Raw genomic sequence first — 12,298 nt, 5'->3', positions numbered from 1 at the left:
AAACAGCCATACATGCAGATTCCTTATCTCCGAGGAGTGTTTTCGCAATACGAAAGGGCTAGGGGATACGGTTTAAAATGAGCTGTGCATATGCAGGGGAGTTAGTTTTGTGGTGGTTTACTGTTCAGGAGGTCCGATTGTTCTGGTAAATGGGATTTTTGCCATGAATGCTTGATGTTGTGGGTACAATGGGAATTCTATGGGATCGCGGCACAATGGGCCTCAATGAAGCGTTTGTGCCGCTGCCCTAGCAGGGAGTGCAGACGCAGGAGAAATGTGCAAGAATGGAAAGAAAAGAATTGCAAATTTCCAGGCCTGTGTACAAAAAGCTGCTTTTCTCTACGGCCATTTCTTCCATCCCTGAACTATATACGCCATTGTCGTACGGTCCCTGCATTGTCACATACTACAGAGAGAAAGCGGAGACAGCCCGCAATGATACGCAGTTTGTCCAAGCTGGTGAACTTTGGCTGGCATAGGTGAACCTTTTACCCTCTGGTCTTAGTAGGGCAATGGATCATGATGATCTCTACTGCAAAAATAGACTTGTTTCCATATTTGGCAATAGATACAACTACCGTAGTATACTATCAGAAGCCACACCTCTCTACCAACTCACTATGATATGATACGAGTATAGTATGATTGCTATATCATTTTGTTGCAACCCAAAAGTTACTATTCCATAACTGTTGGTCATCGAACACCCCTTTTTCTTGTCAGGAGCTTACATGTGTTGCACTATAAATCACTGTAACATAGCAGAAGAACAAAGTAACGATTCCTGTTCCCATTTTAGCACCGTTACTTGCTGTGCTTGCCTTTTGAGTTACTCCATGCATGAAGGATAAAAGATATCGGTCAAAATGACCAGCTAGAAACCTTTGTTGCTATTTTAATTGTCGTACGATACAAGAAAAGGAGGACAAGGTCTCCTAAATGTAGACAATATCCTTGGCAAGTGGCAAGGGTCGTAGCAGGGTTGCATGGGGTTAGATTCCACCAGTATGGATTACAGAATGAAAATGTTGCAGTTTGAAATGGAAGCGACCTGATACTATTAGCACATATCTGGTCTAAATAAAGGGATGATTAAAAGGGTCCTGTTACAAGGTGTAGGACAGTCACTATCATTAATCAAGTGGGAAAACATTTCAGCTGTGGTATGTACAGTCACTTTGATGTCCACCCCTCCCCCTGAGTTGGACTATCCCAAGGGGTCAGGAAGAGGGTTCAGAATGTCTGTCCCAAATGAGAATGAGTGGGGGGGGGGGACCAAAATTGTATCACTACCAGACACATCACAGTTTGTTTTTCAGAAGTAGTTTGTGATGCTGGATCTGTACAGGAAACATGGCTAGAGCGCAAACAAAACCAGAGAGATTTCAGACTTCTAGGAAGTTAAGTATGCAATCCTCAGCTTCCTAAATTCCCCTAATGTTGACCTTTTATTCTTGCCAGCTCCCCAGCCAGATTATGAAACCTTTGATCTCCTGTCATTCTGCCTGTCAATCTCCCATCCGTGTGCTGTCAACCTACTCTATCTAGATGAACATATACATAGACCACAGTTTGGCCACCCAAAACAATAGTTCTTTCTTAACTGGAAGTAACAACTGCCCAGTATTCGATACTGTAGGTATCATATGGGTGCATATGGGCAAAATATGGGGAAGATCGGAAGAAGCATAGCATTCTGGTCCCTGGACAATATCCATGCTGTTGTCTAATCTCCATATACTTGTTCATTCAGCAGCTCCCTTATCCCATCTTTATTGAACTCCAACTGTATTGATTTAATCAGGAGTCAGTAATATGGTCAAAACACTTTGCAGATGGGAGTAAATTAAATTCATTAACTGGTGGATAGCACAGGAGGGGCACTGCTGTTTTGATTAGCTCCGTTATGGGCAGAATAGCTCCATTATATACTTGCATGATTTGGTCACTGATGGAATAGGGGGGTACATCTAGGCAGAGTGCCAAATGCCCAATTAGATCAGAGGTTGGTAAAATTGAAGATGTTATGATACACTATGCTAATAATAAACAGTCCCAGTGTTAATGTATTGATATGGAGAGAGTGGTAATATACACCATACACACATGGATTGAAGTATGCTAAGTAATGTTGGTTATGCCAGATCACAAAATGTCATCTTGCACAACAACATTCTCCTACACAAGTGTGGATGGCCTTTCACAGAAGTGACATAATTATAGCCAGATGTGCACCTGCCAGTTGCAATCTGGAAAATCTTCTCTTCAAATGGTTTCTGGGAAATGTAAATAAACCAAGGGGTTGACCAGTAAATTTGGAGAGTTCAGTAACCTCTGGAGTCCAGAAATAGTACTCTTTCTTTTCCAGTTGGTTGGCTGTTTCTCCCTAGAGTAAGCACATAAATCAGGTTTTATTGTGATGACTGGTCACATTGCAAGACATCAAACTGTAGGTATGGATAGAATCAAGTGATGGTATGTTCGGCCTAACTAATGAAATTCTCTGTTATCCATGCATTTTTTAATAAAATAAAAGCTGAATGGATTCCGTAACAATAGTAACATACTATTTTTTTTCTACAATGAGAACAAAAGAAATAGATTTCAGAGTAGACTTCCGGCAGGTGTTTAAGGTTGTCTTGACCTTCAAGTTCACAGATCTCAGTGAGTTGTTTTGGGTTTTCGTGAGAATGTTTTGGAACTGTGGAGAGGATTGCATGGTGTAACTTAATCAGGAATTTTACCACCTCCTAAATTCATCCACATAGGTGCCAGCCTTTTGGGATGACATCCCAGTCAATTGTCTAAATCATCTCCCATCCACCATACAACGGAAGCTATTAGAACAAAGACACAAACTTAGCCACCCTAAACAATTCTTTCATCATCATGATGATTCATTCATAACCACAACTAAAACCAGTAATTTTCTTGGAGTGGCCCTGAGGTGAAAGAATGTTGTCAAATCACCAGGAGAAATCATGCAAAGCCACATCACTGTCATATCCCCACATGTTGTACCCATCCCAGCTTTACCACATGTTTAGCAGCATCAGAGGGGGGCCAACTGGGATGTGTCAGCCTTTTCCAGTCAACCCTGTGGAGGTTTTGGGTCATTCCCATGTGATAACCTTGGCTGATGGCAGAGTTAATGAAGTCATTATGTCTCTAGGGACACCTGCCCAAGTGTAGCCCAAAGGCAATGAATAGCAGCAGTTAAATAGCCCAGGGGTTTAGGATTATGGCAATGTGGTGACTGTGATTGTAATAGTTTCCGACAGGGACAGTCATTGTAGAAAATATATGTAGAGTAAGGAAGAGGAAAATGTATGCAGTTTAGACATGTTACTACTGTGTTATTTTCTTGCATTGATTAACCCCAAGGTTTTGTGTTTGATGTGGATCATAAAACAATTAAGCCTGATATTATCTGTAGTATGGATTGGCTATTCTGTTAGTTAATCCCTAAATCCATGAGATTATCCCCCTTTTTGGTCTGAGAGGAGGGATCTTCAGATCATTCTTGCAGCTAATCCCAATCATCACATTTTATATTCATAATGTGGAAGTGATTTAATTGACCATTTATGTCATTAAATGACATGTGGTAGCCAATATTGGTCAAGCTGTTGGCAATTTCTTGTGGCCAAGAGGGCAACATAAAATTGATTCTTTGTTCTCTGTTTCATGATTTGTTGTATTGGGACATGGTATAAAAAATGTACATGGCTTATCATTACAAATTGTGTGAGGAAAACTGCCTTACCACCAAAAGATCTGCTTGGAGATTGAGTTAGAATGTCGCAGTCTGATTTTTCTGTTAGTGTTTCTTGCCAGAGGCATGGACAAGCCCAGAGCTGATATAGGAATCTAAGTAAACATTGGCAGCATTCATTAAATGCTGTGTACCCTGGTCATGGGACTGTCAGGACAAATAAGCCCATGTTATTGTAACTGTCCAGCTCACCAGGGTGACCTGGCTTGCTGGCCAGTTGGAAGAGTTGTGTGGGTGGGAAGACATCTTGGATCTCAGATTCCGGCCTCCTCAAGAAAGTTGCCCCTTGAACAAACAGCATGGTCTTGCTTCACAGCAAAATTGTTGTTTTTCAGTGTTTGGACTTTGGTGGGGTTTTGTTACCCAAGATTTAGATAAACACAACTGGGAAGGCAGGAGAAATTGATCCCAAGCTAACCCACAATAGTAAAGAATCCTAGACGAAAGATTTTCAGAACAAAAACTTAAAACAGTAATACTAATAGCCCAAATGTCTGTGTTTGTCTGAGATTAAAAAGGGGAAAGGGATTGCAAAGAAAGTAAACTAGATGATCAAGTTTCTGTAATCTGCTCCGTTTGTGTAAACTGTCTAACTGTGGCGCAATACTTGGGATTTTGTCTGGATTATGTTTTCAGCAACTCCTCTTCATGTTGCAGTATATCATGGATGTACAATACAAGAAATATGAAAAGATTCAATAGTAGTTCAGTCTTTGATGGTGGTTATTGAAACATTAGCTATGTTAATTTACCTCAATCTTTCCGCAAAGGTATGCAACATATAAGATAACCATCTCCACCAATCTAATGAATTAGGCCAAACACTCAATGGTTGTTCGTCTGCTACCTTCTAATTAAAAAATCTAAAGCATGATTCTGGACTTAAGCTTAACATAAGGATAAAAGATGGTTTGTTGTTCTGGCCAAATGTCTTTGTAGTGTATCAGCCACATCTACAAAGACTGTATTCCTAGCCCAAGGGTTTGGTGTGTGGGTGGGGGGTCAGATCACAGTGTTATACCATTTGAAGTAGTGCACTGGTTGGAAGACACAGTGTTCCCATGCCTGGGTTTCAGTAACTCCTAATTGGGAGAAAATGCTAGACATCAAGTTAAAATGTTTCAGGGCTGAACTCACTGATAGGAAAGCAGCATGTTGCTAGTCCACTGGTCCTGAGGGAACAAGGTAAGAGATTAGGCATCACAGGGATGATTTACAGTTGTTCAGATAAGTGATCTCTGATCTATGATGGGTTCCTTATGTCAGCTATGTTGTAGAAGGGGAAGATTCACTTGTGTTTCGATGGAAGGATTAGCAGCCAAGGTGTTAGCCCATACTTGTACTTGTCGAAAAGTTGGCATAATTTGTTCAGTGGTCATCTTGCAAGAGATGTTAGAGAACATTACTAATAATATTTAGTAATCAGGTATATTATGGGCTTAGCAGTAATGAAGATGATGATGATGACTTATGGTGATTATTTACTGACTTGGGGTTGAAATTCTGGAAAAATGGAAAGAAGTAAAGCTCTGTAATTTGTTTGTAGCTGTCACTTAGAAGAAAGTTGTATATAATGTGAAGGTCAGTGAACTTCAGGAAAAAAACCTAGCAGAGTTGACAAACTTTGACATGATTAACAAGGGACACTGGACTTAATCTGCAACAAATGGTAAGCTTCAAGTGGTCAGTGTGTTTCTAGTTTTGCAGGGGTGACCCCCACTGCCCTGTGTGTCAAAAAATACTGCAACAGATCCTCAGAAGAATGAATCTATCACGGCAAACCAAAAGGGGAGAAAGTGACCAAGATCGAAATTGGGAGGGTTTTGATTTTGAAGATAACTAACATATGTTCTTGAAATAAACAACAGAACCTTTGTATTTGTTTTAAGTAGAGTTAGAAAGGTGTATTAGCAAAGCAGATGTCACCACAGGAAATGGTATAGTTGCCACTTATATGATTACATTGAAATATGCATTAGATTGTAAGCAACCATTTACAGGAAGATGGATCAGAGATATGAATCATGGGGTGTCCACAGGATGGAACTGATTAAAAGCATTTAGTGATGACAGAACAAAACAGTGACTCAACAGATAGTTGTGAGCAGCCCTGGAGCCAGACTGTTTCCAGGGCCTACACAGACTAGCTCCTGTGGCCAACATTGTCCCCAAAGAAAATTTGCCTCAGTCCTCTTAGAAAGACCTTGGCCATGAGCCATTCTGGAGTGTATAAAGCTCCTGAACAGAGAGCTGTTTGTTCAAAGGTGATCTGTCTATAATAATTTGTAGTACATCTTTCTCTTTTTATGGTACCTTTCGGATTGATATTGTAGCATCCCTTTTGATAGCAGTTGTAGAATTGTACAGCCCCTTTGTTGAAGCTTCCTTGAATGCTTTGAAAGGAATCCTCAAATTCCATTGATCATTGATGTTATCTGATCATGACACATCACCCATATGGAGCAATAGCATGTCAAACGTTTGAGCATCAGATCGTTATTACAGTACAATATGTACGACCAACTCGGTATCAGGAAATCTGACCATCTCAGATTGGATGCTACCATAAAACCTACAAATGTTTTTCTTTCACTGTTGCCGACCCCTGGATACAAAATTTCAGCAAATCAGAGTAAATAGTCCAGCCCTGTCATGCCAGCTGTGGACCATTCCTGTACATTTGTCAGGGGATCTCTGCCTTCATGGACCAAAACCAGGGGGATAACAGTTCCAGCTTCCCAGGACTACTGCCATCTGGGGAGTGTATAGGCTGAAAGCCTCACCCTGTACAACATTAGGCCTGCAAATAAACAAACAGAATAGTAAAAGGGTTGGCAGAGGCAGTTTCTTTCTCTGTATTTCACACACACAAAGATAGAGGACACCTATCTCAACAAATAAAAGACTTTTGAAGCTGATATCTATTCCAATGGAAAATTAATGAATCATTATAATTTTTAGGAAATTCGTGAGAAACTTGAAGCAAAGAGTTTATTGGACTAGTATTTTGAAAAGAGAAAACAGCAATGACAAAGTGAGTATACCACATCTATATTCTATTTGTAGCCAAGGGCTTACAAAGGAAGAAAACTCTGGATACCCACAAAGTTGGGGATGGTTCAATCAGTTTGTACCATGCCTATCAACAGACAGTTTTGTTCGACCACAAAGAGGGGCTGGCAAAGTGTATTTAGTTGCAAACCCTCTAATTGACAAGGCTCTCTTGAGACGGGCCAGGGTTGGAAAGTCAAGGGCTTGGCCAGTTTCATAACAGGAAGTTTTCATTTCTTCCCACTTCCTTCCTATGTGGTCCACACACTGAAAAGTTGGTTTGGAAGATTGGATGAGTGATGGTGCTAATCTGTCAATATTTCTAGGTGGTCTTGGTTCCATAGTAAGGATTGTAGTAGACTTACCTGGACCAAAAATATCACGGTCAGTTGGTTGCTAATAGTTTTCAAAGATATTTGTCCTGGCATAGATCACATAATCAGTTATCATAATCAGTTATCATAATCATTGACCCAAGAGTCCACAAAATACATTTATCATTTTACCTAAAAAATTTGGTTATTTTTATTTATTTGCATCCTTGTATGTCAGCTAATTCTCAGTGGCAAACGATATTTTGTCGTGATTTGCAGGCGCCGATGGAAGCCGTTTTGTTAGGTAATGCTTCCGCGAACGGCGCCACGACGAGTTCCCACCATCTGCCACCGTCTTCGCGTTCGCTGAACTGGAGAATTTCCCTGGTGGTCCAATAATGGCACAATCATTGGGCCCCTAATGGACATAATCCACTTTCCCAGCGTCATGCTTCTCTACAAGAGTACATCAAAAGAGAAAATTCTTCAAAAGCACCATTTCCTACTGTGTTAGAGTGACAGCGAAGTACGCGTCTTTAATCTTTATGTCACTTTTGCACGGATATCTCGAGATTTTATGAGAAAGATAAATGTATAAGCAGCGAAAAAGTTGCAAATTGTGAACTGGGAGCCGGAAAGCATAGCAACTATGTATTATCAAAAGAGTAGAGTGGCCCTCTATACATAATATAAAGTAGGTTAAGCACTGAACTTGAAACAGAAATAGATGAAAGTAGTTCCCCCCCCCCCACACACTTTCCAATATTGCTGTTTCCAATGCAAGTTAGAATTGGTTTTCCCTTAAAAGTCTAACAAAGACAAAGTTTAACAACGATTCCTTTCAAAATTGCCTTATAAGCTACTTATACCCAAAGATCCGCAGTATTCTCAGAGGCAGATATTTACATGGAGAGTAACTGTCCCAAAACTCCTGATGCGTAGATGATGGCGCTCTAGTTTCCTGGGCCATTTAGCCCGATGATTCCGCTGTCCACCAGCTAGCTTGTCTTCATTTCCCCCTGATGGGGACGGGAACCCCGACGACTCATTAACTCGCCCAACTCAAATGGAATTCTAGGCTTCTCGGTCGCCTGCTCAAAACCAATTCCTGTTTCGACCTTGAAGTCTCACTCTGCGACGACTGCACACTTCAGAAGGGGAATTGATAAACAGCTCTTTGCTTGTCTAGCGCGCAAGAGGTCGTCATTGTCTTGATTTTGTTGCAGAAGTCGTGGCATGCATAGAAAGTTTTAACCGATGTGTGTTGAAATAATTCTTTAGCTCAATTGTGAGATGAAATAAGTTTGTTTTTTCTATTGCGGTAGCAAATTAACAACAAATTGTCCAATAGTGCTACCCCCCAACACACACATGAAGGTACCAACTAACTCAAGACACTCATTGTCTACAGTACTGTATTTATTGTCCTTTTCTGGTACATAGTTTAAATGCATATACATTGTACTTTTGCGGAAGATTTATTTCTCGGCATGAGAGAAAAGTGCGCAGTGTTCACAGTTAAAACATTTCAATAGAAACACAAAAGACATATTTGCAGTGTAATGGTAATGATGGTGAAAATCAAACTACAAACATTTCAGAAATTACAGTGCATTGTCAGAGTACAAGACTGACTGCACATGTGTGATGAACACTACTCCAAAGTCACAGGGTGTGCAGTAGACTACACAGCACTTCACAGATGAAAAACAAGTATCATTCTGCATGCTAATAAGGAACATAATGGCAATGTTTCAGCAAAGCTATCAAAGCGTTAAGAAAATGAGTAATAAGAAAGTAAATGCAGAGTAACAACTAACATTAGAAAGTTGTTAACACTATTGATGCTACATAAATTATTTCTCTTTTCTGGGGAAATCAATTTTATGGTGGTAGATTCCTTCATTTCAAGGTGACTCTTGCTAGGTTAATTCAATACCAGGCTGTTTAATGATATTACACAGGAGACCAGCAAAGTAGGAAAGCTCTATATGTTACATTGTTGATGCCGTGCTTGATTATATTAATTAGTGTGGGGAACACATTATTTCAGCAGGGATAATTTATGCTGTGAACTATGATTTTTTGTTGTTTATCCGAGTTTTTCTGGGAATTGCCTTGTGTGAAAATGAAGGTCAACCAAGGACGCACTAAGATAGCATTGAGAGATAATGCTCCTCAAGCATACCAGTTGTCAATACGATAAGAAATTAAAGATGTGTATCTTTGTGTGTCTCAAATCATCATTAGTATTGATTTATTATATCAGTAATTTGGGAGGTTTTAAATCTTTGTTCAACTCATAAGTTCATGGTCGATACTGATCATGATAAGTGTCTTTATGTTCAAGTCCAAGGATCATTGAACATGTTGGTAATAGTTATTCTTTCTCTTTAAGAAAAAATCCCGTACCACAATAGAAAAAATCTTGTGTAAAGCTGATCTAATTTTCAAGCTAACCTTTTCACCATTTCATTCTCTTGCAGAAATCAGCAAAGTTCGGGTAAACCTGTTCAAGTTGAACAACTCTAAGCCGCTAGAGCTTCCAGCGCCAGACGGCCCCACAATGACGTTATCGGAAAAACTATACGTGCCAGTTAAAGAACACCCAGACGTGAGTATTACAACTTAGTGCCACCGTCATTGCTTGTTGCGTACTTGCTGGAGTCTAAATTGATTTTGTATCGCATTGTGTTCCTTATAGGACAGTCTTCTATTAGTGCCTACAGTATTTAGGCTCTTATCTGGGTCAAAGGTGTCGTTTGGAATGGTTGGACTTGGAGCTAGATTTTCTCCTCCATTGCTGCCATGGGTGTAACCATAGCCATATATTAGGGAAAAGGTATTTAGATCCAAGGGAGTTGTTGTGCAGACTTTAATGTACCATTTTAAATTCTCTGTTAACTTGAATCTCTTAACTTGAACTTCTTTCCAAGACTTGAAATTTTTAAATGAATTTGAACATGAAAGTTAATATGTTGTTGTACATGTTGTGGTATAATTCAGTTTCTAAACTTGGCCTGATGCTTGCAAAATGTCTTCATTCTTGAAGCATTTCTATTAATGCAAGGCAGTTAAAACGGACCACCATATTTGGATACCACTTGGCGTGAGCGCCGAGCGAAGATAGCACACTCAAGAATCTTCTTCTCGCCTCGTAGACCATCCTCGTCAGAAATAAGAACCACTACATATTTGGGCGTGTGAAGAGAGGGCGTACTTGTGTGAAATATCGGCGCCGCGATTGCGGAGGGCCAGGGGTCGTGCGAAAATGTTTGGCCAACGCTAAATCAGTTGTGTATAACCTTTCAGCCCAATATCCACTCCAGAGCTGGGGAATTTCACACTCTCCATCTTCAAATAGGCTTGATTCTCCCAGCAGATGTTTAAGTTATCTAGGAGTCACAAAATGCCTCTACAGATGGTCTTCTCTTCAGCTAAAATGATCATGAACTTAATTTATGCCATTGAGAAAAATGTCACAAAAAAGGCAAATGAATGAAAAAGTTTTGTGGAATTTCATTTTCGCTGTTGGAGTTGCTGAAACATCCAGGTGCTTTTAACAACCAGTCATTCTTTTCTGCATGAATGAAAATCCAAGACTGGATACTACTATTACTACTAGGGAACATGTAGTGTGCCAGTATGCAGGGTAGATCGTGCCATTTGGTAGGATGCCCAATGATTTTGCTAATTACTGGGACCATGCTTAGTGGAAGAACTCCAAGCCAAAATGCTGAAGTTGATCGTTACATTTTAGAACTTGGCAGGCCTCCACTCCAGTCAGTATAGCACGGGAAGTACTGTAACAACAGGTTTGGCATGAATTGTGCCTTTTTTGTCAGCCAAACGTCAACATTTATCTCTGCCAACAATCATGATGAGTCAGGGTGAATCAAATCAACTTTGGCCTTGGTTCACAAATTTTCAAGTTGGTGATTAGAAAGCTTCCTGTCAACATGTTGATGGCATCCTTGGGGGCATTTGCAACAAAAGCCACAAGAAATCAGAGATTTGAGACTTCTGGAAAATATGCATACTGAATTCCTCAATGTTGACCTCTGTAGCTCCTGCTGGCCCCCTAGTCAGATTCTGAGACCTTTGACCTTATGTCATAGTGCCTGTCAATCTTCTCCACACCCACATTCTGTCATGACAAACACACAGCTCAGCTGCACCAAAAATACTTTTGTACCCGGAAGTAAAAAAAAAATCCTTGGAAACGCACTTGAAGATAAAGTTACGTAGTACCGACTACGCTGAGATAGAAAATATGAAGGTTGTTGCGGCATTGAGTCTGTCATCTCGAAATGCTACGACCATAATCATTGAATCACCATTGACGTAACATTTTAGCTGTTAATCCCATTGAATTCTGATTTAGACGCTCTGCAATAATTGTGCGATAAAAGTTTATCACAAAGCTTATCACCTCTGAGAAGCGTTGAATAAGACATAACGGTAATAAGGTTCTTGTTGCACCAGCACTTTATATCTTTCAAGATGCTGTACAATATCAATATTGCATGGAACAGCATATTATTCCATCAAGGATAGGCAGTGACTGGAAATGGCACCAGTGCTTTGGCCAAGTGCACCCAATGGTGTAGCCGATTTGGTATGATATGATCAAAGTTATGAAAAATCAATGCATTTTTATATTGTGAAGTCTCCCCAAGAACGAGCTCTATTCCTAGGGACAAGGCTATAACATTTACTACTAAGTGTGTGATCTATTATTCGTCTGTGTAGTAACACGGCATCATAGTAACCCCACCCCCCTCCCCTCCCTATCCAACAGTCTATCATGTGATAAGATAAAATTCTTCAGAGGGTTAGGTCTCCCCCAGCTGTCTTCCTGTGACAGACAGGCACCAGTTATTGATATGATATGAAAATATGTTTAACTACGGCTCTGACCTCCCGTTCCCCTGCCACATACCGGTTTGGGGAGTCCACAGCAGCAGCTGGATTGACAAGACAGTGGTTGGCTCTCTATTGCTCTATAAATATCTTATGATATCATGATCCCCCTCCCGAGACCGTTAACCTGACGCATTGTCAGCTGGTATTGGAGCCAGTGTGGTGTGTGCTGGCCTGTATTGAGTGCCCAATTGAAAGGTTTGAATCGGGACTATTACAGCGCAGCTACTACAAA

General features: G+C 40.4%; 1 protein-coding gene across 8 annotated transcripts in view; it reads left to right on the top strand.

The window, feature by feature from the left end:
* The first annotated feature begins 9,626 nt into the window (after window positions 1–9,626).
* LOC109469271 (protein quaking-like) overlaps window positions 9,627–12,298 on the top strand; it is a 47,587-nt gene continuing 44,915 nt past the window's right edge. For all 8 annotated transcript variants that reach the window (XM_019767767.1, XM_019767766.1, XM_019767765.1 and 5 more), the window contains exon 1: window positions 9,627–9,754. In XM_019767767.1, the coding sequence (XP_019623326.1) occupies window positions 9,707–9,754 (48 nt within the window). In that variant the 5' untranslated portion in view covers window positions 9,627–9,706. The remainder of the gene's footprint in view (window positions 9,755–12,298) is intronic.

Source organism: Branchiostoma belcheri, unplaced genomic scaffold, assembly GCF_001625305.1.
Source record: "Branchiostoma belcheri isolate BF01 breed outbred unplaced genomic scaffold, Haploidv18h27 scaffold20, whole genome shotgun sequence".
Taxonomy (NCBI): Eukaryota; Metazoa; Chordata; class Leptocardii; order Amphioxiformes; family Branchiostomatidae; genus Branchiostoma; species Branchiostoma belcheri.
Note: the sequence above shows the minus strand (reverse complement) of the source record. Positions and strands in the feature narration are given on the sequence as shown.